We start from the raw sequence: 24796 nt of genomic DNA, 5'->3' as shown, positions 1-24796 counted from the left end.
ACTAGAATCCATGAAGCATCACAAGAGCAGGTGAACGTTATGTGCAGATAAGAAAGATAACAGTGGTTTGCAACATATACCCAATGTTCAGGTTGATAACTTAATATTGTGATACCAATAATAAGTGACTCACTTCTGCGTATGCAAAGTAATATTTCGAAAATGAGCCAAAATAATTTGATATGTGTATGGCAAATGTTAGGGACATGTGAAAATTAATGAGTAGTGCATTGATGAAGTGCCTTTGGGTGGCGCTATGAACGAGGTTTACCTGCGAAAAAACAGGAAGTAATGGGTTTTCTCGCGAGAAGAAATGGCTTCAAACTTCCCCATGAGCCCTTGCGAGTTCTCTTTCTAGCCGGCGCCTGAGAATGGGTACGTGTTTTCATGCTCGGGTTGGAGAGAGAATCCTTGTCCATCAGGTTTTATACAGCATTATTATGGCATTAACAGTCTGAAATATACCTGCTTAATATAATCTAATCGTAGAGATGGCCAAATTGATAGACACATTTTAATGTATTTGGTTAAATTGAGATCTGTGGAAACGGATGGCTGACTAGGCTACCAAGATGGCTACGCTCATGGGCTGTATAGCAATTGATACGGAACGATGTTTTTAAAAACACGGTAGACTTCTCATTTAATTGACTTAAATTACTTCCAGGGTGCATATGTTTTCTTTGTGTTCCCTGGGCATATCTTAAACTTTAACCCGCTTGTATTTTCAATGTGTTCTGCAGTAGTACTGAGTTCACGCTAACACTAGGCTAACTAGCAGGCTAACTAACACCGTTGTGAGATTGTAAAATACAGATATTGTAATGACAAAGAACGTAATTGCCTGTACACATGGCTCTAAAATGTTTTCTTGATGGCTGGCGGGTAATGCCGGGATCTAGTACTCTGTCTATACCCGTTTAGTCTAGGTATTTGTTAAAAGCTAGGTGTTTTTGCCATGTGCATGCTGGCTGTATGTTTGAGCAATATGATGATACTATAAGCGGAATCCGAGCTCGCTATGAGGATAACTACCTTGGAGAACTGATTGCTCAAGCGTTTAATGCTTGGAATTAAACGAATAGAATCTACTCACCAAATTAACCACTTGTATCATCTGCACCAGGTATCTCGAGGGACAACTGGCATAAACGCCGCAAGACCGGCGGTAAACGCAAGCCTTATCACAAGAAAAGGAAGTATGAGCTCGGTCGCCCACCCGCAAACACAAAGGTATGTAGCCCTACGAATGCTGTTTCTGTTTTTTAATGCTGTGGGTGATGAGAACCTGACCTAAGGCTTGTATTTGTTTGGCCGTTTTGGTTCAAATCGTACTTGCCGATGATAGGACTCTGTCATAGTTACTCTGACACGTGCATTGCATGTTGGGCATGCTTGCTATTGGAAATCGCAACAAGTTAATCACACTACTTTATTCTTTTAACAGATTGGACCTCGTCGTATCCACACGGTGAGGGTCCGTGGTGGGAACAAGAAATACAGGGCTCTCAGGCTTGACGTTGGCAACTTTGCTTGGGGCTCAGAATGTAAGATTTGTTTATATATTGGCTTAATTGCGTTTTCTGCTGGCTGCACATAGATCTTGGTTAATGGTAAATGACCATCTCAAACTTGATAAATGATCCATTAATTGTAATATGTACTACATGCAGGCCCACATTTCTTTCACTGACGATAACCATGTCCAGTTCTGCTACTGAATGCAAGTGACGATAATGTGACTCTGAGAAAGAATGTTTACTAAAAACGTCCCCAGCAATTGCATCTACATCCAGTTTAAACGTTTTGGTGTTTGCTGTCTTTTAGGCTGCACACGCAAGACCAGGATTATAGATGTGGTCTACAACGCCTCCAACAACGAGCTGGTGAGAACCAAGACCCTGGTGAAGAACTGCATTGTCCTTGTTGACAGTCTTCCCTTCAGGCAGTGGTACGAGGCTCACTACGCCACTCCAATGGGACGCAAGAAGGGAGCTAAGCTGGTAAGGATAATAAACTAATTTGTCTGAAAATAATTTATACCGTGCAGTGTGGTTTTAGCCCACATTTAGAAGCGGCCTTTCAGTGATGTTAACTAAACTTTTCCAGTTCTGCTACTGTTCGGTTGAAGACAATTGTGACCCTGAGGAAGGCCTTATGATAAAGTTAAAACTGTTGAAGATCACTGGAACACGTTGTGTTTTACGCCACAACATCTCAATTCTTCTTGTGCATCTCCTATAGACCGCTGAGGAGGAGGAAACTCTGAACAAGAAGAGGTCCAAAAAGATTCAGAAGAAGATTGATGAGCGCAAAAAGACCAGCAAAGTCAATCCCCTCTTGGAGGAACAGTTCCAGCAGGGAAAACTTCTTGGTAAGACAAACGTCTACAAAGTTATTTTAACAAGTTTACTCATGCAGCCTCATTCAGGGAATAACTAACTTCTAATGTTGCATGATTCTCATGTATGGGTTTAAGGAGATGAGTAGTCACTCAACTGTATAAGCGGTAATAGGCCACTCACTTTTGGAGTTTTAAGTTAATGATGTGGGAAGATATTGTGTTCTCGAGACTTCTACTGACGAGGCCTATTATCAGTTGCAGCACAAACGAGATAAAATCGGACATTTAGTTGATGGTCGGTATCCACTAGACTGGTAATTCACTCCCTGGAAATGATGACAAACCCAGCTCATTGAAATACAATGAAAATACATGTTCCAAATATTCTGATCCAGGGAGCATCCATCCACGGTTTTGCATGTAGTGCTACCGAAAAAACGAATTTAGGTGGGTCAAGGAGCCCATATCCGTCCACGCCGCGAACCGGGTTACTACTAATAACGAGGATTGTTCTTACCATCCTTTTTGTTCATTATATTGAGTTATCCATGTATATTGATATTTTCCCCAGTGAATTGTCCATCTTTGCATGATTCTAGATTCAAAGGGTCTACAAAGTTATTATAAATCATGGGGCTCTTTTTATTCCCATTGCTGTTCATCGGAGATAGAAATGTTGGCACACCTTAACTACATCCTTTAAATTCATCTTCTTGGATGAGTACTTAATGTTATCTGCATGTAATTAAACGTTGGTGATTCTCTCCCACAGCTTGCATTGCTTCCAGACCCGGCCAGTGTGGCAGGGCCGACGGCTACGTACTGGAAGGCAAGGAGCTCGAGTTCTACCTGAGGAAGATCAAGGCCAAGAAAGGCAAATAGATGTACAGCCGTTTGATAAGTCAAATAAAATCCAAACGTCCCAAAGCTGTGTATCGTCTTCACTTTCTTTGTGGTCTTGACTAGAACAAGAGATGTGGGGATGGATTTACATCAGAGGGGTTTTTCAGATGCACTGTCCATTCATACTGGACTGGTATATGCTGCACCCGTTGGCTGTCCAAACATCCTCAATGTTAGATCAACCTTGGTTTGCAGAAGGACTGGGTCACAAAAAGGACTTCTTCCTCTCAAAGGCTAAGAAGAGGTGGATGCTGAAAATTAAATTATTTCATAAATAAAACTTTATCTGTAGGACAATATGCCATGATGCATCTGGATAAACAAGGCGATATAAAGACAATGGGGTTCAGCTGTGGCTATTTTCTTATCCAGGCTTTTGTTTTCGTTTGTTCAGAGATTTAAAACCTCATCAATAGAAATGTTAAACGATACGGAGAAGCATGCCAGCTATGAGGTATATATTTCCTATTTTTTCTTAACATCGGGAGTTGCATAAGATGAGACATTTTTTACTCGTGTCGTATAGGCAAGTAAAAAGACAAATAAACGTTACCTTCATCTCGGAGTCCCCTGTCGATAAATAATGCATCAAAGGTCAGGGAAAATACGTCTTCTCAGTGTTGTGGCTCAACCGGAACCATATAAGCTTAACTTTGACAAACAAAAATATGAAAATACAGGGGTTGGGTCAAATAAAGCTCTTACCCAACTCCCTATATAAAAATCGGAGATATAATATTTAATTTAGAGGCGCCTTTCAAGACACCCAAGGTCACCAAGGATATGTAACTAATCAGGAGTTTAATACAAGCACACAAAATATGTTGACTTAATTAAAGTATTTTTGCTCCCTCTGAATCTTTCATTGATAAGTTTAGTGTATAGCTTGGGTTGTGTTTGTAGTTGTCATTTTGGTATGGATTTTGCTCATCCAGGAATGCAGTAAATAAGAAAAATAAAATCTGGACCAAACTAATTGCTAAACCCTGGCTATGGTCCAGAGAACAAGTACACATAAGCTAAGTCTGTATGATCGATGGGTTAAATGAAATGCGTGTTTCCTTTAAACCTACATTTTTATATCGATAAATGTTCTGATGCATTGGAATGGAATAAACATAATCGGCAAGTCAATTACTATAGAGTGGCGAAGTCACGTCCCTACTCCCTTCTGGTAGAGCCCATGGGACCTATGAGATCGTTTCAATGGAGAGAAGTAATTATCTTCTGGTCCCAGTCTTTATATGCCCCGGATTACACATATGTTGTTTGTGGATTTAAATTATAATTTTTCATGTCAAGAGTTTGACCGTTTATTGTGCAATTGTTCAGTTAAAGGCTGTAGAGAAAACACATGTGCCGTCACGCTCCCTGCGACTGGCGTGGACAAGACCGACAATCTCCCCATCGGCATAACTCTCCACATGTTCCAATTTATAATGGTTTTCACCTCTTTTGATGCTTTTATCCTCCACTTGGAAAAACCCTAACATTATCAAACTTCTTCACGAAAATGTTTAGTTTTCTTTACATGAATAATTATCATTTAAATCCACAAACAACATATGTGTTATCCATGGCGTATAAAGAGTGGGACCAGAAAATAATGACTTTCTCTCCATTGGAACCCATTCATATATTTCGATCTCATAGGTCCCATGGGCTCTACCGGAAGAGGCACGAGAACCCCCTTGTGAGTGGGTAGCTAGAGTGAGGGCAGGACTTCCGGTTGCATGAGAGGTAGGGACTACCCCTACATCCTCATGCAAGTGGCTCACTCTAAGCCAATCACATGGAACAACCAATGAGCGCTGACATACACCGCAACCATGGAAGTATAAATAACCATAGAACCCACTTCTTGTTCTCATTCACTTCTTCCAGAACAACATCAAGTAAAGATCTCAGCCTATCCCTCCTAAATACGACTACGGTAAGCTGAATGGTTATGTTATATGATACGATATTACAATCGTTACTATAAGGAGTTTACTCGTGCAGCCTCATTCAGGGAATAACTAACTTCTAATGTTGCATGATTCTCTTATATATGGGTTTAAGGAGATCTGTAATCACTCAATTGTATAAGCGGTACTAGGCCACTCACTTTTGGAGTTTTAAGTTAATGATGTGGGAAGATATTGTGTTCTCGAGACTTCTACTGACGAGGCCTATTATCTGTTGCAGCACAAACTAGATGAAATCGGACATTTAGTTGATGGTCGGTATCCACTAGACTGGTAATTCACTCCCTGGAAATGATGACAAACCCAGCTCATTGAAATACAATGAAAATACATGTTCCAAATATTCTGATCCAGGGAGCATCCATCCACGGTTTTGCATGTAGTGCTACCGAAAAAACGAATTTAGGTGGCGCAAAGAGCCCATATCCGTCCACGCCGCGAACCGGGTTACTACCACGTGATGCTACATTAGCATGCTAGCCTCATAACCGTACACGTGTGACTGCCTTTAATGGGCCGCGTGCTAACGGGCCCGGAGTGCAACCGCTTGATTTCCTTCATGTAATATCCGCTAGATGAAATGTTTATTAAATATTGAGTAATTGTTCGCATCATACGTTTTGTTCATTATTTGAGTTATCACGGTATAATGATATTTTGCGCAGTGGATTGTCCCTCTTTGCACGATTCTAGATACAAAGTGTTCTACTTTATTTTTTTGCAGACTGATTACTTTCCTCTTTAGTAATCCCTTTATCCAATCATCTCTTTAGGTTGAATGGGAATGCCGAAATCCGCAAACTTACCGATGACTTCGGCGCTGGCTTACAGCTGCGCTGGTGTCCACGCCGGCCTCGGGGAACAATCCCTGGGAGTGAGTAACATTCCTTTTTGTTTTATTAAACGATTGCTAGGTTTCACACTGGTATTCTCCTGCAAACCATCTATGGGTGGGAGGTGCAAGATGTCTGTAAAATATATATAATGAGCTAGCTGCATGCTGTCGACAATGCTTGAGCAATATGATGATACTATAAGCGGAATCCGAGCTCGCTATGAGGATAACTACCTTGGAGAACTGATTGCTCAAGTGTATATATGCACTGCCACTTAAATTCGACGGTAAATTACTCTCCTAATTAACCTATGGTACTCTTCTTATTCCCACCAGCTATCTCTGACAATTGGCCTTAACCCAACTGGAACGAAAGCCCTACCCTAAGGCTTGAGCGGAGTCGTCTTCCAGCAACACATGGGTATGCTTGATCTCTACCATGGCTACGGTTTTGGCTTTGCTGTTAATCTTTGTCTAACGATGGTAAATGAACTGTAGCTTTTGAGACAAAATCTAAAATGTCCACTATATATGATCTTGAATATTGACTGGAGTTGAGTTTTCTGGTTTGACTTAATTCTGCACTGTCCATTTATACTGGTATGCCACCTCCATTGGCTGTCCAATCATCCTCAGTGCTAGAAGAACCTTGGTTTGCAGAAGGTCATGGTCACATAATGGCTTATCCCTTTCGAAGGCCAAGAACAAATGGAGGATGAGAATTAAGCAGAAGAATCCAATCTGTTTTGACGGTGTGTGTGAAATGACACTAACTATTGCAAAACTTAATGTCTCGGTGTGTAGGCATCTCTGTGGACAGCTGCCAAAACCCACCAAGATGAGTGTGAACGTCTGGGTGTCCGCTGACGGAGGTACGTTATCCCCTGTGACTGCGTTAGTCGATTGCGTGGTTGATGAAACCCTAACCTTAGGTTTGTTTTCATTTGGCCGTTTTGGTTCAAATCTTTTAACTTGCCGATGCCAGGACTCTTGTCATAGTTACTCTGACACGCTGCAGTACATATTGGTGTTGCCAATACAATGCAGTACAAGTGGATGCAAATATGGACAAGTCAATTAATCAGATTATGTTTTTTAACAGATTGGAACTTGGCCAAGCCACACGGTGATTGTCCAACGTGGGGACACAAAATGGAGGGACCTGAGCCTGGATGGTGGCAATGTCTCAAAGGTAAGTTTTTATTTTTAGATTTAAATTTTATTTTCATCCCTATTGTCTTTTTTACGAATGTGGATTTTAGTATTTATATCACTTTCAATGACGATATCCCTGTCCAGTTCTGCTACTGAATGCAAGTGACGATAATGTGACTCTGAGATACATTTTGTACTAGCATTTTCCTGGAAACCGCTTGTACATCTTCCTAATATTGCTGTGATGCCGTTTTTCAGGCTCACACGCAGGACGCTGTGAGAACCCAGACTTGTGAAGAGTGGCAGTGTCCTGGTTGAGGCTTCAGTGAGTAACGGCGTGGTTTGCCAGCCCTACTGGATGCAAAGCTGGTGAGGATTTCAACATGATTTTCGATTATTCTTTTTTAATATATGGAGTGTTTGTGGTTAGAGCCACATCTAAAACTTGGCCTTTCAGTGAAGATAACATTGTCCAGTTCTGCTACTGAATGCATGTGACGATATTTGTGACTCTGAGGAAGGCCATATAATAAAGTTAAAACATTTTAGAGCACTAGAACATGCTAGAGGTAGCCATGAATTGTTTGGCCTCAGAATCTCACTTTATTCTTGTCCATCTCCTGCAGTCTCCACATGAAGAGCTCATGAACACTTTCTTGCAAGATTCAGAAAGTTCTTCAAGGGCCCAGCAGAGTACAGTGAAGACCTTGAGATACCTGTGGAAATGGATGCAGAGAACCACATATTGATTAAAAAATAAATCAACTTTCCACAATTTTCTGGTTTTGTCCTTCGTATTGATGCATGGTTGACTATGTTGCTGTACTTTGAAATTCTATTTTGCCATATGGACAGCATAAATTGTTAATTCCCACTTTCGGTTTAAACATTTAGTCTAGATTTGAGGGTGGGTCAAGCACTGATAATCAATCACGAAACTTGCAAAACTTGGGATGCTTTTCATTTTCACATGGTAAACCTGCATTTGGAACATGACCTTGCAATGAAGGTTACGACTCATGAATTAATCTTTAGGATAAGGAATTAAAACGACTGCGATTCAAAATCTTTTCTTTTGCAAGCCGAATCCTAGAGAATAAACATTAAGCACTTGACTATAGGTCAAACATGCTGTTGGCTACGCTTGGCACTAGATGCTGAATTTAATACTCTGCCTATGAAACTGGTAGCATGCGCTGAGATGCGATCCGAAATCATATTAAGTCACGGTTTTCATTTAAATGTAATTAATCTACAAATTCCAATGTTAACTTTTAGTCAGACCTTTGAAAAAGGGGACACGCGGTGATTCATTAGTATTTGTCAAATGGTTTGGTTTTGTGTACAATGCCATCTACCTTTTCATACAAGACTAAGATTGGAACTCTAATCAGAACTGCGGCATAGCGTTGGACTCCGTGGCTGGACTTGGCACACGTGGATGTGGGGGAACGTGTACGTGGGCGTCAGCCCTCCAAACGCCGCGTTACCAGGAATGATTGTCCATATCCGATCTATCCTGTAAATTGAAAAAGAACCAGCCTTCACTCTTAATGTTTCATTGTCTCGATCATTAAAGTTAATTCTGGAATTTCAGTTCCATATAACTGCAAATATTGGCAAGTAAATAAATCAATCCCCCTGATAATTGTTTGAATTTCTTTAAACGTCGCTTTAACGAATTAGAAACTATCAACTCTTTTCCATGACAGAAAATTTCATGTTGGGTAAGAAAGTAGAGCAAAGGTCTTCTCCTTCCAGTAGGGCTGGAACCAACGAAGGGATGCTTTGTTCTGATTGGCTGGTGTGAAGTGAGGGTTGTTTAGTAGGTCAGAGGTTTTAGAGGCAGGGGTCTTATCGGAGCGTCAAACTCTTTCTGGATCAATCAAAATAATGTTCTTCAACAAGGTAAATGCAATCCTTATTGCAAGGACCAACGCCACACTAATGACTCGGATATTTGACTTGTGTATGAGTTTTTCGAAGGCAGACTTCCTCTTGTGCTGCTAGCTTGTGCTATCGAGGCTAACGTAATGTCATGGTATTCTGCAACATGCACTTTGTTGTGTACAGCGGTTATGGATTATTATTATTATGTATTTTTCATGATAAATCCTATGCCTACTACCTATCGTATAACGCAACTGTGTAAATGTGGTTTTGACGAGGAAAACTGGTTGGTTTCTTGTAAGTAGCTGATTACATGACCCGTTTTGTAACAATTTAAATATCCTTATTATACGTTTCTCCACTGAAAGGTTTTCTCTTGTACCAATCCTCGTTTTTTTTATAAATACCAGACAACTAATGCTTTGTTCATGTCAGTTCAGATCTACATACGTTGTGTGTGATCTGTGTCCATGTGTATATAACACACTGACACAGATCACACACAACGTATGTAGATCTGAAAAGACACGTTGTGTGTATGTGCTCTGTGTCAATGTGTTACATACACATGTCATAGAGTTATCATAAATATGAGGAACACAAAAGGCTGAGAACACTAAGGCATTTGACACTAATTAATATCATGTATAATGCAATGTAACATGTTTTTGTTGAGATAAGTTATTGCAATGCTAGTTTGTTGTACTTTCAACATATTTCCTAGCGACACCTGAGTTGCATTCAGTTTCCAGCAAGTCAGGCTTTTCAAGTTCAAGTTCAAGTCTTTCAAGTCTTGGGCTATCTTGAACAAACTTGAACCAATGGTCCTAACATATAATGGCACTATGTCCTCTGCAGGACCCTTTGAAGACAGTGCTGTAATAATAATAACCTATTCGTCTGATTGACCTCCAGGCACTTCGAGCCGGTGTGCAAACCGGACTCCGGCTACAGTCCAGTCAAGCTGCCGCAAGCGCGAATGTCGCCCCAAAAGCATCCCTTGGTTTTTCCTTTGGTATGTGGCAGTCGGGGTTATACATTAGCTCATCTTGAGATGAGGTTCATAATATCATGCGAGGACACACACACAATTGTGCAACACATTCCCTCTGCCCACAGAGCTCACCGAGCAGCAGAAGGAGTTCCAGGAGCTGGCGAGGAGGTTTGCCCGTGAGGAAATCGTTCCCGTTGCAGCCGCTTACGACAGAAGTGGTGAAGTGGGTCTTGTTTCTTTAATCCTACGGTCACATTGGTGTGAGTGCTTTCATTAATTGTTTGCCTCCGATTGCTTTATTTTGTGCGTCTTTTCTTCTCGCTGTACAGTATCCCGTCCCCGTTATCAACAGAGCGTGGGAGCTCGGTCTGATGAACTCTCACATCGGAGAGGACTACGGTATGCACTCCTTTTTTGTATTTCTTGTTTCTTTTTTCTTTCAATTTGTATTTTGTTTACAGCTCACTATATGTGTAGGAACGCCTTTTGCCTGGCCTTGTGTTCAGGTGGAATGGGCTTGTCCATATTCGACGCCTGCCTGATCACAGAGGAGCTGGCCTACGGCTGCACAGGTGTCCAGACCGCCATCGAGGCCAACTCCCTGGGTGTGAGTTCCATTTCTTCAAGGTCATCGGTGTCACCAATTCCGTGTGCTTGTGTCTGTTTGTCCATATGATCTGGCCTGACATTGAATGCATTACTTTTATCATGTACATTTAGATCATGTTGTTTATAGGCCTTTTACCTTTTTTATCCAGACCTGTATTGCATGATATGCTATGTTGTGTGTTGTAGTCCATCTCATGATACTGTTGTTACAAAACGAAAACCTGGTAACAGCCTTTTTTGTTTTTGTGTACAGCAAATGCCCGTTATTATCGCTGGCAATGAAGCCCAGAAGAAGAAATACTTGGGGCGAATGACTGAGGAGCCCCTCATGTGTGTGAGTACGGCATTGACCCTGTAATCAAAAACGTCCTCAACCCTTTTTTAATGGTCTTTTTGTTTTCTCCTGACATCTACTCCAAAGATAAACGAGGTCAGGTACATACAAATAAACAAAACTGTATTATTATTATTATTTATTTATTTGATTAGGACAGTGCACATTAATTAACATGTCAGCCAGAGCATCAATATAAATATGCCGGAGTTAGCTTAGTTGCTAATTTACATCCGTTGTCCTAAGGCAAGTCAAGAACATAAAAACAACATACCAGTATACAAAATAGATAAAAAAAACACTTTTACACACAAAATAGGTCCCAATTCACATCAAGAGTCCATGTAGAAAAAGTAGAATGACCAAAGGTTACATATGAGAGCAGGTCTGGCTTGCTACAAACCACTGTTTAAGGGTCTTTTTAAAGGTGGTGTAAGTGGCACAGTCTCTAACATGAGATGGTAATATATTCCAGGACTGTGATGCTTTTGTATCAAAAGCCGAATGACTGCAATCATATGTCAGTAGGATATTCAGCGTTGTTACACTATCAGGCTAAATATGTCAACTATGAGATGAAGATGTGAAAGATGGTGAAACATGTACTTTACCTTGAATGCCCCGTGTGCATCCCGGCAGGCCTACTGCGTGACCGAGCCGGGGGCTGGCTCCGACGTCGCCGGCCTCAAGACCCGCGCCGTGAAGACCGGGGACGATTACGTCGTCAACGGCCAGAAGATGTGGATCACCAACGGAGGGAAAGCCAACTGGTGCGCAGCCGCCGAGACCGGATACAGTACAGGTGTGAGCAGTCTAGTAGCGGCCTCTCAAATGTGTCGTCCCATCTCAGGTACTTCCTCCTGGCGCGTACCAGTGTGGACCCCAAGTGCCCGACCAGCAAGGCGTTCACCGGCTTCATCGTGGACGCAGACACCCCAGGAATCCAGATCGGCCGGAAGGTGAGAACCGCTCCGGGCAGTGTCTACAGCCTTGTTTACCTTCACCCCAACCAGTTCACCATTTTGAAGGGTGCACTAGCTTTACACTTTGCCCCGAAAGTAGCACATGGCCCGGTTAATATTAAGGCAATACTGTGTAAGTACTATCGCTTTTCATGGCTCCTTTTTCCAACGTTGGTGCAAAGAGTTTGAACATGGGTACATTTTACAATTGACCTTGCTTGTGAGTAGGCTGGAGTAATATCATTTTTCAAGGGTCCGGTTCAACTGGTTAGCGTTTCTCATGAAATGTGTGGGTTAATATCAAGTGCAGCAGGTTATAGAAACAGGAAATTTAGTTTTCAGTCCAGAAACATCCAAATCCTATGAATGATGTATTGTCAAGATTGAAAATCCAGAAATTATGTTTTATCTAACGTGTATATATATACAATTTAAGAACCAAAAAAAGTAGTTTAAAGTGTTTCTACACTTACCCACCCTCCTCACCCTGATGTCACCCTGTGTCTGTGCAGGAGCTGAACATGGGCCAGAGGTGTTCCGACACCAGAGGCATCACCTTTGAGGACGTGCGGATACCCAAGGAGAACGTCCTCATTGGAGAGGGAGCCGGTTTCAAGATCGCCATGGGGGCTTTCGACAAGACCCGACCCCCCGTAAGTCTCCACTAGCTGGGAGGGAAGAACCCCAACAGTGATCCTTGTACCCCAATACGATCCTTCTGACACCGCAGGATCCTTTAAGATTCTGTAGACGGATGGTCATAAAACAGAAGCCCACTGTTTTTGATTTTGTGATGTTCAACAGTGATGTAGCAATGTAGCAATCATCCTACTTGGCTGACATCCATTTGTGTTTCAAAAATGTCTATGGTTATATAATTGTCACGATATTGATAGTGCAAGCACGAGCACATGCAGATGGACTTTGTAGGTCATTTAGCAAACATACCAGAAAAGGAACACACACAACCTAGCACGTTAAGGGTTCTTGAATGGTGGTACTATGTTGGTAGCCGTCCACACTGGCAGTCATTCAGGGTTCATCACCCTGCTGCAGGTGGCTGCCGGAGCCACCGGCCTGGCCCAGAGGGCCCTGGACGAGGCCACCAACTACTCCCTGGAGAGGAAAGCGTTTGGCGTAGTCATCGCTGAGGTCAGTAACAAAATCTCACAGTATTATTCATGATAACAACGGTCCTTAAGGGCTGATCATGGTTCCACGTTCACGCAACACAAGGGGGACACTGACCCTGTACGTCCTTGCGGACCCTCCTTGCGTCCACCACAAGGGCCGGGCGTGCGCCTCCCAGAAATTGTAACCTTCCGTCGAGGCGACGCAGCAGCGAGGGCTGTGATTGGTCCGCTCACTGAAACCCGATTGGTCCGTGAACTAAACCATAAAGGTTCCCGACTGCGTCGAAGCGTCTGCGTGGTCATTGCTTTTCGTGAACGTGGAACCCAATCACTTTCGACACAATCCATCCGCAAAGATTGTTATCGATTTATGAATATCAAAAAATTGGCATTGATCCTTCATCTGCCCTCGTCTTCCTCCCCCAGCACCAGGCGGTGTCCTTCCTCCTGGCGGAGATGGCGCTGAAGGTGGAGCTGGCCCGCATGGCCTACCAGCGGTCGGCCTGGGAGGTGGACATGGGTCGCAGGAACACGTACTTCGCCTCCATCGCCAAGGCGTACGCCGGGGACATCGCCAACCAGGTGGCCAGCGACGCCGTCCAGGTGTTCGGCGGCAACGGCTTCAACAGCGACTACCCCGTGGAGAAACTGATGAGGGACGCCAAGATCTACCAGGTGTGTGTGTGTGTGTGTGTGTGTGTGTGTGTGTGTGTGTGTGTGTGTGTGTGTGTGTGTGTGTGTGTGTGTGTGTGTGTGTGTGTGTGTGTGTGTGTGTGTGTGTGTGTGTGTGTCATAACATCAGGGGGAAAACAGATGGAACAGGAAGTGGAAGTGGATGAGACGCCTCATTAAATGTTAAATCATTAACCATTATTCCTCTTTTTGTAGATCTATGAAGGCACGGCTCAAATCCAGAGACTCATCATCGCCCGTGAACACCTTGGGAAGTACAAGAAGTGAACGTTTTAAACCATTGGACTATGCATCATCGAAATACCCTCCTTGCTTGTATTATATTTTTTGATATATTTAATAGAAATCACTCTTGGATAATACTGCTTGGATACAAAATCCAAACATTTGTTGCCTAACATCAGCCGAATTGTAATGTCATGTAATTATCATCATCTTAGACGATATAAAGTATGGCCTTTTATTGTACTTTCATACCGATCACAGCGAAAAAAATTGTTCAGTGTGTCCAGGTGGAAAGCTGAGTGTGGTACTTCAGAATGCTAACCTGTGGAATCCAATGATGTCTATTAGATTCAGCTTACATACATAATAACTTTGACATTCTCTTTCCGTGTCATTTTCTTTTCAACTACTTTCTTCTGTTGTCCATGAGGTCTGTTGGGGATTGTAATAAATGTAAAATGTGACAACTATGGTTTTAACTCTTGTTTACTTTGAATGGATTGCCGATACATTTGACCACGCACTGAGATGGGCAGTTAAATATACATACATTTTCGATACCTAAAATGTAGGGATCTCTAGTACAGCCCCAATGGACGTAATCGTAAGATTAATAAACGAAATACTAAGCGCATTAGTGAACATGATTTCATTAAATGCACATTGACGATTAGTTTTGACTTCTGAAAAAAAACACCCGCTGACAGCCAGCTGATCTGGTGGCGTGACGTCGTAAAGGTGCGACGCATGATCATGCGATAAATCCAGAATGGTAACTAGCTTGTTGTTTTAAAACCGATACATTCCTGCTATTACTGATTGTAGAGGTGTATAGTACATATATTCCGTAATTTCTGTGTTTATACTTTTAATAATTTCAACAGCTGGGGCGATATCCGTTCATTCTACAGGACTTCTAACCCTGTATTAGCTGCATAGCTTCGTGTAACATTTAATTTATAGCTATACAATTGCCAACCGGGCAACACCTGTATTCAACACCAAACGCTGCAATTTATTTAACATATTTTCTAATCTCGACGCCATAAACTGTAACTCATCACGTCAACGAAACATCGTTCATAGTGTTTCATATGTTCGGCTCTTAATTCCAGGGTACCCAAATAAAAGATGTGGTCATCAAGGATGATGCCCCCAATGCGCTCATATTGGACAAGCATGCCGACTATATAGCAGCATATGGTTCTAAAAAAGATGACTACGTAAGTTTGGATTTATTTTAATCAGAATTTATGAAGAATTTAAATAAATCTGTTTAAAATTGGGTTCGTGTTGGGTGTTGTTTCCCTAGGAGTACACGGTATCAGAATACCTGAGGATGAGTGGCATCTACTGGGGTCTGACCGTTATGGACCTCATGAGCCAGCTACCGAGGATGAACTGCGAGGAGATCACAGAGTTCATCAAGTCCTGCCAGCACGAGTGTGGAGGCATCAGTGCGAGCATCGGACACGACCCGCATCTACTGTACACCCTCAGTGCGGTGCAGGTGAGGGGGCTGCCGTTAGTCAAAGGACGTCTCAAAAACGATATATTCTATGTAATGTCTATTTAAACAGGGACAATGTGCAAAGAAAGATTAACCTTGTTTAGAACAAGGAGAGATCCATTGCACCAGTTTTTTGCTAATTTCTATTTTCCACCTGTAGGTTAGAATAATAAATACTACAAAACTAAACAAGACACAATAATATATTAACAATAATGCCAACTTCATAGCTAATCAAGTCATTTTGGTTTCTGATATCAATTCTATGTTCAGTGGGCATGAAAGGAATTCTATGTAACAATTTCGTTTTTAGACTAGTCTTACTTTAGCGGTGTCCATGGCTTGAGCACGTGGCTCCAAACATGGCCGGACTCTGGATGTATTGGTTAAAACCAAAATAAGTGCATTTAAATAGATGTTGTGCACCATATCAACAAACTATCCGTCTGCTATTCCAAAATACAATTGCTATAGTACAGTGGGTACTAAACTACAAGTGTAGTTTCATCGCCAACCATCTGTGGCGATAACAGAGTGAAACTCTATAGCGACGTGTGTTAATATCTTACTTTCAGAGGTTACGACGTGGTTACGGCGCGGTCTACACAGAGTGCAGCAGCATATAGCGGTCTATGTTTACTCTTCATGCAAAGATAAAAAGCATATATACATTGTGATTGTTTAGATTAGAGCCGCTTTAAGTTTAATTGTTGTGTTCAGTTTGTTTCATATGATTGAGAACACGTGTTTGATTCCTGTCCCTCAGATCCTGTCGCTGTATGACAACGTTCAGGCTCTTGATGTGGATAAGGTGGTGGAGTACATCAAGGCCTTGCAGCAGGAGGACGGCTCGTTCGCTGGGGACAAATGGGGTGAGCAAGGATCCTTCTTCGTCTGGATTTTAGTTGAATCCACATATAGGAACCACCACTCAGGGTTCCGGTCTTATAATAACTGCAAATCAACATTTTTGCAAAAGTCTTTTGAACAGAAGGGAACGTTAATAATAGCCAGGCTGTCAGCCCTTGACTTCCAGAAGAAACAAATGCCATCTCTGTTTTGGAATCTTGGTGTTCTGTGTGCAAGGCTTTGAAGACATTCCCTTTGCACATTATACGGTGCCTGGCATGATGTTGCTTCATTCCTCTGCCTTCTGTCTCCACAGGAGAAATCGACACGCGGTTTTCCTTCTGCGCTGTCGCCACACTCGCCCTACTGGTATGTATGTAAGGGATAATGTATAGAACGCCGGTCATTATCGGGATAATGACGTAGCATTCGTAGTGTTGATCAGCAGAGAAATAGTCCGCCAAAGACGTTGACGTCGCTTAGCAACCAAAGACGCTGGGGTTGACAAGCTACCGGACTACTTGCAGAGTTATACCAAAGACATCATTAGAGGCAAAAAATCCTTTGTTTTCCTTGACAGCGGTCAATTATCCTTAGCAACGGTGAATTATCAAATATAATTCACCGCCGGAAATTGTGAAGGGCCCATGCAATGGAACGGAGCGTTCCACAGCATTGAGAAGACCCGTGTAATAAAGTGGTATAATCGTCTGCGCAATTATTAAAAAAATACTTTATCTTAAACATAAACCTAATAATCGATTTGGTTATTCTTGGGTAATAGCTCGTGTGTTGTCCCAGAGGACGTGTCAGAGAGATGTGTTGGTTCTGTCGTCCCAGGGGAAGTTGGACGCCATCGACGTCGACAAGGCGGTGGAGTTCGTCTTGTCCTGCATGAACTTTGACGGTGGGTTCGGCTGCCGACCCGGCTCCGAGTCTCATGCCGGCCAGGTACGTTCCCCGGGTTCAGAATAATGAAAGGTCCCATGACATGCCACCAGGTGTGAGTGTGATCAGCCGATAGATCGGTCTACCAGCCTACCCAGTGGACTGTAGCAAACGCTGCTCATCCCACTGTTGTCAGAAGAGGCCGATTTTAAAACGGCTCGTAATGGCTTATCACGCTCACTCCTGGTGGCATGTCACGGGACCTTTAAAACATCAATAACATCATGGTTTTCCCCTTCCATACTGGATAAGGGCTATGCCAAAAGCATTAAGAGTGAATTGCGCCCTCTTGTGGGGGAAACGTATTTCAAGTGAGTGCTTGAGAAAGAAATGATGTAAAATCGACATTATCTGTTGATATATTCTCTTGGTCAAACAAAAGCTCTCATAAAACGTGGGGGAGTCTTTAACTATAATTAACCGTTTCTTTTACCAACACTGCCGTCCCTTCCGTGTTGTTTTATAGTGTCTTTCTTATTGTATTATTTTGTATCACCTGCCCCTAATCATTGTAACGTATAAACACAGAGTTTACATTTAAGAGAGGGAGAGACAGCCTTTTCCCTAATTCTTCATATTCAAATCTCCTGTTTTCTACCGCTGTGTTCCGTCCTTCCTGTCGCCTCCCGCCTCCGGCAGATCTACTGCTGCACGGGCTTCCTGTCGCTGACGGGTCAGCTGCACCGGCTCAACGCCGACCTCCTGGGCTGGTGGCTCTGTGAGAGGCAGCTGCCGTCGGGGGGGCTCAACGGCCGGCCAGAGAAGGTGGGTCCCATCAGAGCCGACTCTTGACGACGTTTAACTCTGGGTTGGGTTAGAACGCCAGATTCATAATGTATGATAGAAAGCCTGATTCAGAAAGCCTGTGATGAGCGCTCAACGGGAAAAAACAACAACTGCGATAAACAAACACATTTTCCTGACCCTCTCTCTGGTTCCCCCGTCCCTCTCTCTGGTTCCCCTGACCCTCTCTGGTTCCCCTGACCCTCTCTGGTTCCCCCGTCCCTCTCTCTGGTTCCCCGGACCCTCTCTGGTTCTCCCTGACCCTCTCTGGTTCCCCTGACCCTATCTCTGGTTCCCCCTCCCTCTCCCTCTCTGGTTCCCCTGACCCTGTGGTTCCTTGGTTCCAGCTTCCAGACGTGTGCTACTCGTGGTGGGTGCTGGCCTCTCTGAAGATCATCGGCAGGATCCACTGGATCGACAAGGCCAAGCTGCGGGCCTTCATCCTGGCCTGCCAGGACGAGGAGACCGGGGGCTTCGCCGACCGTCCAGGAGACATGGTGAGCCCGTGTGGTACAGCAGTCAGACCCTCCAGGGTTTCGCGATGTTGCGATTTGCAACTTCAACGCAACGTCAACCAATCACCGGCGAATTCAGGGCGGCGTCACAATTTTAAGCAACCACCGCAACTTTCCCGCAAATTTGAACAATCGGTGGCGTCGTCTTTAACTGACGTCGACCAACTACCTTCCGCCTTACTTCGTGTTTACGTCCAAGCGATCCTAGCGTTCATGTAGCGTGTCCAACGTTTCACCCCTTGCCGACCAAAATAACTGCGAAAGATCGCGAAAAGCAGTATCCTGGTATTCTCAATGAAAGCGGGGGAAATTTATTTTGCATTGTGGTGGAACAAAAGCGGAAATCTTCCATTGATAAGCATTTTGTCACCGTGAAACATAACTACAGAACTGCAGGCAGGACGTCAGACGACGAGGCAGATCGCTATGACAGAGGCTGTGGCACCAAGTCAATTGCCAGCGCGGAAAGAATCAAGAATCAATTATTCATGGGACCATTTCTCATTTTTTTTGTTCTTTTAATGTTTTTTTTTTTCAGTAATATCTTAATATTTAACAAATTACTCAGGGAAAATTGTAGTGATATCTTTCACTTCCTCTCACACTGTCGCAACAAAAACCTAAACACTGCAACTTCATCCGCGAAATCCTGGAGGGAATGAGCAGTACATACTAACAATGCATTGGTCTAGCGCCCCCTGGAATCTGTTCATTTATGTGTTCGATCTTTTTGGGGGTTTTACCTCTCTAATGCCAAGCTTCTAGAAAAACCGGCCAGAATTGTATCTGGTATCTGCAAGAGTTTCTTTAATTATAGGCGTCTAATTGTGTTTGCTTTTCCCAGAGCAATCCTTGAGTTTCCCTATTTTAAATAATCCCAACGCTCCTCTTTCCAGTTAATTGGATTGTTTAGAGGATTTCTGTCCCTCAGCCCATTTGGTTTATTTGTATAAATTGTGTTTGTAACGTATTCTTTGATTTTCAAGAGCATAGTACAAATAAACACGTCTCTCTTTTTGTCTCTCTCTGTCCACTCCACGCTCCACCCTCTGACTGTCTCTCTCTGTCCACTCCACCTCCTCCCTCTGACTGTCTCTCTCTGTCTCCACCCCCCCCTCCACCCTCTCTCTGCCTCCCTCCACCCTCTCTCTGTCTCCACCCCCCCCTCCACCCTCTCTCTGTCTCCACCCCCCCCTCCACCCTCTCTCTGCCTCCACCCCTCCACCCTCTCTCTGTCTCCACCCCCCCCTCCACCCTCTCTCTGCCTCCACCCTCTCTCTGCCTCCACCCCTCCACCCTCTCTCTGTCTCCACCCCCCCCTCCACCCTCTCTCTGTCTCCACCCCCCCTCCACCCTCTCTCTGTCTCCACCCCCCCCTCCACCCTCTCTCTGTCTCCACCCCCCCCCTCCACCCTCTCTCTGTCTCCACCCCCCCCCTCCACCCTCTCTCTGTCTCCACCCCCCCCTCCACCCTCTCTCTGTCTCCACCCCCCCCTCCACCCTCTCTCTGTCTCCACCCCCCCCTCCACCCTCTCTCTGTCTCCACCCCCCCCTCCACCCTCTCTCTGCCTCCACCCCTCCACCCTCTCTCTGTCTCCACCCCCCCCTCCACCCTCTCTCTGTCTCCACCCCCCCCTCCACCCTCTCTCTGTCTCCACCCCCCCCTCCCCCCTCTCTCTGTCTCCCCCCCCCCCTCCACCCTCTCTCTGTCTCCACCCCCCCCTCCACCCTCTCTCTGCCTCCACCCCTCCACCCTCCACGTGGCGGTCGTGCCCCAGGTGGACCCCTTCCACACGCTGTTCGGTGTGGCGGGCCTCTCCCTGCTGGGGGAGGAGCAGGTGAAGCCCGTCAACCCCGTGCTCTGCATGCCCCAGGACGTCCTGCGCAGGATAGGCCTGGAGCCCGAGCTGCTAAGCTGAGAGCGCCGCTGCCTCCCCCCCTCCCCCCCAGACCCCCTTCTTAATACCCACCACCACCCCCCCCACCTGAGACCCCCCCCCACCTGAGACCCACCCCCACCTGAGACCCCCCCCACCTGAGACCCCCCCCACCTGAGACCCACCCCCACCTGAGACCCCCCCCCACCTGAGACCCCCCCCCACCTCTCACACCAGCCTCTCACTCGCACCCTCCCGATCACCCCAGAGAGAGAGAGTGAGAGTGAGAGTGAGATTGACGGAGAGAAAGTGAGAGATTGAGTGAGTGAGTGACAGAGAGGGTGAGAGAGTGAGAGATTGAGTGAGTGAGTGACAGAGAGGGCGAGAGAGTGAGAGAGAGAGTGAGAGATTGAGTGAGTGAGTGACAGAGAGAGTGAGAGAGAGAGTGAGAGATTGAGTGACAGAGAGGGCGAGAGAGTGAGAGAGAGAGAGTGAGAGATTGAGTGAGTGAGTGACAGAGAGGGCGAGAGTGAGAGAGTGAGTGAGTGTGTGTGAGTGAGTGTGTGTGTGGGAGAGAGAGAGGGAGTGAGTGTGAGAGTGAGATTGACGGAGAGAAAGTGAGAGATGAGTGAGTGAGAGAGAGAGAGAGAGAGAGAGAGAGGTTATGGTGGCTTGGGGTGAGTGGGTGGAAGGAGTCTTGTTTTAGCTAGCTTGCTCTGCAGACAACCCAAGGACCAACTGCTGGGAGGCGGACAGGCCAGAACGACGGCAGTGAATTCCTCCCCGGGTGTACTTCGTGTTTAGGGTCTAATCTTCAAATGATTGGGAAAGAAGATGTGTAAAAGTGGGGACGGTTAATGCAAAACATTTACGAATACACCCACCATTCCACCTACCGTTGACTCGCTCTTCAACAGCGGCTGAACTGAAGATGTAGCTCCTACGGCTAGCGAGCGGTTCCGTGTCGGGTAGAGCGCGCCGCAGCGCTACTACATACGTGTTCGGTACTGTGTCTGAGAGCTAGCCGCCGCCGCCGCTGTGTCACCACCAGCTCACCGTAGTCGCCGAGAACCGAACACCTTGTACTCCTATGCGTGCTCAAGGTTCAAGGTCATGTGTTGCACTGACCTTTAATCAGCAATATGATTGTTATGCTTCTAACAAACCAACTTTCAACAAAACCCTGTGTAGCCGATTTGGTCTCTTCTAAGCGGGGGCGTCGCCGAATACGACCGCAGAGGATCTGCAAATGAGAACTTAATGTCTGGAAAATGGCTGTGGGAGGGGTATCATTGGGTCGTATTGATATGCGGGGGCCTCATCTATATACTGCTACACCTTACAGCTGGAAAGGTGTTTTACTAAGTGGAGTTTGGCTCATTTCATGACTGGAAACACGGACACACACACACACACACACACACACACACACACACACACACACACACACACACACACCATATTAATGCAGAGAACATACAGTAGCAGTGATAGCAGCTTTTTAGCTCCAGGGGATTTCATAATTTATGCACAGTCACAGCTACACTAATTTATTTTTGATGTTCGTGTCATTATCCCATTGTCAACTGTCTGTACATCGCAAGACGGCAAACCTTTGCGTGTCAGTTCTCCCAGGGTCACATCTGTCAATATCTCCACTTTCGCCATGCCTCACTTTGATATTGAGAGTGGTCCATTGTAAAGAAACATAGATTTCTTGTCTTTTTTTTTTCTGTTTACCGCATTGAGCGCACTCAGCGTCTTATTTGTCCACCTGTCTTCCTTAACGTCAATTTGGTCCGTGTGGTAGATCAATTCAAAATTCAATTCAAATTCAAGATTCCGTGTGGCTGTTAGCTCATGTCTGTTTTCTTATAACCGGATGGAATAAATAAATGTGTAAATTGCCGTTTCTGTTATCCATTTCAGTCCCTTATTATCCCGTTGGAGTATTATCTGGTCATGGTCCGCGAAATGCTGTGAAGTACAATCAGACCACTAGATGGCAATAGTGCCACTTATGACATTGCGTCGCCCTGCGGTCCGACCAGACCGATACCGTCCAACGACAATCAACGGCACATTTTTCTATGATTTGGCAACTGATAATTTTCTATGATCACAATCAGTCAAAAAGATAGAAATACGATGGCTCTAAATCCCTATCCATGCCTATGATAAAACACAAAAAATAATTCCACTTTGATCCATTAACTAAACTAACATCTCTACCTGCTACTTATAGGCCTACTCTTTTTGCTTATTACTGTGGTTATTTTCAACCATGAAAGTCTTTATTTAATTACCGAACGTGTGCCGGCGGGTCTCTGATCTGGGAAATGCAATAGGAGTCATGTATTTAACAGACATAGCAGACATTTGAAGCATCCAGGTGTGTTTAGCGACAACATAGTGCTGGTGGCTCAAAGCGAGAGAAAGATAAATAAAGATAGACAGGGACACAAAGACACAACGGAGAGCTGGATGAATCTCAAGCTGCAATGTGTAACCTGCCAATCATATCAGCACGTTCGAAATAGGCTACATATTTCCCAAGATTGCATTGCCCACAACAATTTGAGGAAACATTCTGAAAGCAAACAAACTTTGGCATCTTGGTGTAATAATTTGAAACTCCAGTACAGCAAGACAAGACGTGTGCCCCGTTTTGCTGAGAAAAGAGAAACCAACGCAACACAAACAGTGCTGTTCACATATGGACCTGAATATTGTGTAGGCCTACGTGTGTTATTCTGCTGTGGAATATTTCTTATGGCTTACCTTTCTTAAAAACCTTCTCTCATTGTGTTTATGTCACATTATTAGAGAATTTGTATTCAATATGAAACAATCTTTAACATTAAAAAAAGCTATTAATCAGATAATCTTCAAAACATTGCATGCTTTAGGGTCCAACAATTGTTGCATACTAGAGAAATCTCCCATGGATGCTTCCTACGGGAATCAAACCCGGGGACATCAATTCAACGCTCTACCAGTTGAGCTACACGGGACCACAGACGAGGTATTGTTCTCGTGGCAACGGAATCAGTCAGCGCAGCGGGGGACCAGCGCAATCTGAATCTCTCGCAAAACTGAATTCCATAACTCACGTGTGAAGCGAAGAACAAGGCAAGCCGTTGAGGGACCGCAGGTTGAAGAATTATTATCCCCCCCCCCCCCCCCCCCCCTTCCTCGTTGTTCATTCAGAGCGACACAGCAGTATTTACGGATGACAGGAGTGCAGAGTCAATGAGCGAGGTTCAGCGGGGCTATAGGTCCCCTCTATACGTCTCCTCTACCGCTGCAGCGTTACAACCAGGCGGCCTCTGGGAAGCCCCGTGTCTCTGACCGGCACGAAGCGGGGATGTACACGCCGTCTCATAATTCATTGCTACCAGACATCGCCGCTGATGGGTTCACCCATAAATGTCTATATATAATTGAACGTGTTATTCGGTTCAAATCCGAGAATGTGTAATTGGTCAGTGAGACTATTGAGTCAGTCCCTCATCTTGGTAGCCTGCCGTAGCCTCGCGTCTTGTGGGTACGAGCCCCGTTTAACGAGAGGGCACGCTCGCTGGGAAGCACAAACGCCTCGGCCGCTGTTCATTAACGTCCGATGCTGGCCCATCATCTTTTCCATTAGCTTTCCGGCCACTTTATTAAGTCTTCATGTCCCGTTGAAGTTCCTTAATCGCCTGCCTTGCGTGGATGAAGGGGTCGTGGAGGAATGGCGTCTGTCCATAACGGATCTTCTACAGCCGCCCACGAGTGATGCCTCAGCAATGCACTAGTGCCTAATTCTTCACCTGGTTAAACGTCTATTTGGTGGGGGTGTGTGACGCTGGTGGGTTTACGTCCGCCTTTAGACAGTGGTAACACACCTTTATAGTACACCCACGCTCACGTCCGCACACACACGCACAAATGCACGCATCCCGTTTCTGGTGTATTTGCAAACGTCAGCTGAATGCCATTAATGGAACAGTCCAGGGCCAAAGCTAATCGTGCTCATTTGTTATCTTCTACTGTGTTGTTGGGAGTAGCTCCAGCTAAAGCAAGGGATAGGTCATCTGTCTATTTGAACGTCGTTGTAGTATCTTTTCAGCAGGGTTTCTCACAGTTACAGTTAAACTTCAACATGGGGGGGGGGGGGGGGGGGGGGGGGGGGGGGGGGGGGGGGGGGTGGGGGGTGCGGTACTGTTGCTGTACACATTGATGAACCATTGCGCGGCCATTCTGGCGTGCAGTGATTTGGCCGAAATGT

The 24796-nt window shown here is 44.8% G+C and overlaps 3 protein-coding genes, 1 long non-coding RNA gene and 8 other non-coding genes across 13 annotated transcripts; all 12 read left to right on the top strand.

Annotated features, from left to right (window-relative positions):
* Positions 1 to 269: 269 nt before the first annotated feature.
* Positions 270 to 3277, top strand: rps8a (ribosomal protein S8a). 2 transcript variants are annotated; one of them, XM_030364067.1, is made up of 6 exons: positions 270 to 375; positions 1127 to 1233; positions 1448 to 1547; positions 1828 to 2003; positions 2245 to 2374; positions 3117 to 3277. In XM_030364067.1, exons 1-6 carry the CDS (start codon positions 372 to 374, stop codon positions 3224 to 3226), a joined length of 627 nt encoding a protein of 208 aa, XP_030219927.1. In that variant the 5' UTR covers positions 270 to 371; the 3' UTR covers positions 3227 to 3277. The 2 variants fall into 2 exon arrangements, with proteins under 2 accessions (XP_030219927.1, XP_030219928.1); XM_030364068.1 differs by lacking the exon at positions 3117 to 3277 and adding an exon at positions 2969 to 3116 and having other exon boundaries at positions 2245 to 2401.
* Positions 981 to 1055, top strand: LOC115549700 (small nucleolar RNA SNORD55/SNORD39). Its single transcript, XR_003977812.1, has one exon. It is a non-coding gene; the product is annotated as a small nucleolar RNA SNORD55/SNORD39 (small nucleolar RNA).
* On the top strand, positions 1271 to 1376 carry LOC115549706 (small nucleolar RNA SNORD46). The gene has a single exon (XR_003977818.1). It is a non-coding gene; the product is annotated as a small nucleolar RNA SNORD46 (small nucleolar RNA).
* Positions 1685 to 1752, top strand: LOC115549703 (small nucleolar RNA SNORD38). Its single transcript, XR_003977815.1, has one exon. It is a non-coding gene; the product is annotated as a small nucleolar RNA SNORD38 (small nucleolar RNA).
* A 1686-nt stretch (positions 3278 to 4963) lies between the features above and the next one.
* LOC115549072 (uncharacterized) lies at positions 4964 to 7979 on the top strand. Its single transcript, XR_003977692.1, has 7 exons — positions 4964 to 5180; positions 5988 to 6088; positions 6386 to 6470; positions 6854 to 6921; positions 7152 to 7241; positions 7463 to 7573; positions 7831 to 7979. It is a non-coding gene; the product is annotated as an uncharacterized LOC115549072 (long non-coding RNA).
* Positions 6229 to 6303, top strand: LOC115549701 (small nucleolar RNA SNORD55/SNORD39). Its single transcript, XR_003977813.1, has one exon. It is a non-coding gene; the product is annotated as a small nucleolar RNA SNORD55/SNORD39 (small nucleolar RNA).
* On the top strand, positions 6629 to 6759 carry LOC115549708 (small nucleolar RNA SNORA35). The gene has a single exon (XR_003977820.1). It is a non-coding gene; the product is annotated as a small nucleolar RNA SNORA35 (small nucleolar RNA).
* Positions 6954 to 7063, top strand: LOC115549705 (small nucleolar RNA SNORD46). Its single transcript, XR_003977817.1, has one exon. It is a non-coding gene; the product is annotated as a small nucleolar RNA SNORD46 (small nucleolar RNA).
* Positions 7324 to 7391, top strand: LOC115549704 (small nucleolar RNA SNORD38). The gene has a single exon (XR_003977816.1). It is a non-coding gene; the product is annotated as a small nucleolar RNA SNORD38 (small nucleolar RNA).
* Positions 7656 to 7725, top strand: LOC115549702 (small nucleolar RNA SNORD38). Its single transcript, XR_003977814.1, has one exon. It is a non-coding gene; the product is annotated as a small nucleolar RNA SNORD38 (small nucleolar RNA).
* Positions 7980 to 8839: 860 nt separating the features above from the next.
* acadm (acyl-CoA dehydrogenase medium chain) lies at positions 8840 to 14516 on the top strand. Its single transcript, XM_030364064.1, has 12 exons — positions 8840 to 9112; positions 10010 to 10109; positions 10214 to 10311; positions 10418 to 10487; positions 10595 to 10695; positions 10951 to 11031; positions 11671 to 11801; positions 11882 to 11990; positions 12506 to 12646; positions 13050 to 13145; positions 13553 to 13801; positions 14015 to 14516. The coding sequence occupies exons 1-12, from the start codon at positions 9098 to 9100 to the stop codon at positions 14084 to 14086; spliced, it is 1263 nt and encodes a 420-aa protein (XP_030219924.1). The 5' UTR covers positions 8840 to 9097; the 3' UTR covers positions 14087 to 14516.
* Positions 14517 to 14732: 216 nt separating this feature from the next.
* Positions 14733 to 22435, top strand: rabggtb (Rab geranylgeranyltransferase subunit beta). Its single transcript, XM_030364065.1, has 9 exons — positions 14733 to 14816; positions 15160 to 15267; positions 15357 to 15554; positions 16321 to 16426; positions 16720 to 16772; positions 17244 to 17354; positions 17991 to 18116; positions 18482 to 18631; positions 20428 to 22435. The coding sequence occupies exons 1-9, from the start codon at positions 14814 to 14816 to the stop codon at positions 20566 to 20568; spliced, it is 996 nt and encodes a 331-aa protein (XP_030219925.1). The 5' UTR covers positions 14733 to 14813; the 3' UTR covers positions 20569 to 22435.
* The last annotated feature ends 2361 nt before the right edge of the window (positions 22436 to 24796 follow it).

Source organism: Gadus morhua, chromosome 8 (assembly GCF_902167405.1).
Source record: "Gadus morhua chromosome 8, gadMor3.0, whole genome shotgun sequence".
NCBI lineage: Eukaryota > Metazoa > Chordata > Actinopteri > Gadiformes > Gadidae > Gadus > Gadus morhua.
Note: the sequence above shows the minus strand (reverse complement) of the source record. Positions and strands in the feature narration are given on the sequence as shown.

Coding starts and splice junctions, on each gene's coding strand:
- rps8a (XM_030364067.1), top strand. Junction 1,234..1,447: donor GCCCACCCGCAAACACAAAG/GTATGTAGCCCT, acceptor TTCTTTTAACAG/ATTGGACCTCGTCGTATCCA. Junction 1,548..1,827: donor CTTTGCTTGGGGCTCAGAAT/GTAAGATTTGTT, acceptor GCTGTCTTTTAG/GCTGCACACGCAAGACCAGG.
- acadm (XM_030364064.1), top strand. Junction 10,312..10,417: donor CTTACGACAGAAGTGGTGAA/GTGGGTCTTGTT, acceptor CTCGCTGTACAG/TATCCCGTCCCCGTTATCAA. Junction 12,647..13,049: donor TCGACAAGACCCGACCCCCC/GTAAGTCTCCAC, acceptor ACCCTGCTGCAG/GTGGCTGCCGGAGCCACCGG.
- rabggtb (XM_030364065.1), top strand. Junction 15,555..16,320: donor ACACCCTCAGTGCGGTGCAG/GTGAGGGGGCTG, acceptor CCTGTCCCTCAG/ATCCTGTCGCTGTATGACAA. Junction 18,632..20,427: donor CCGACCGTCCAGGAGACATG/GTGAGCCCGTGT, acceptor GTCGTGCCCCAG/GTGGACCCCTTCCACACGCT.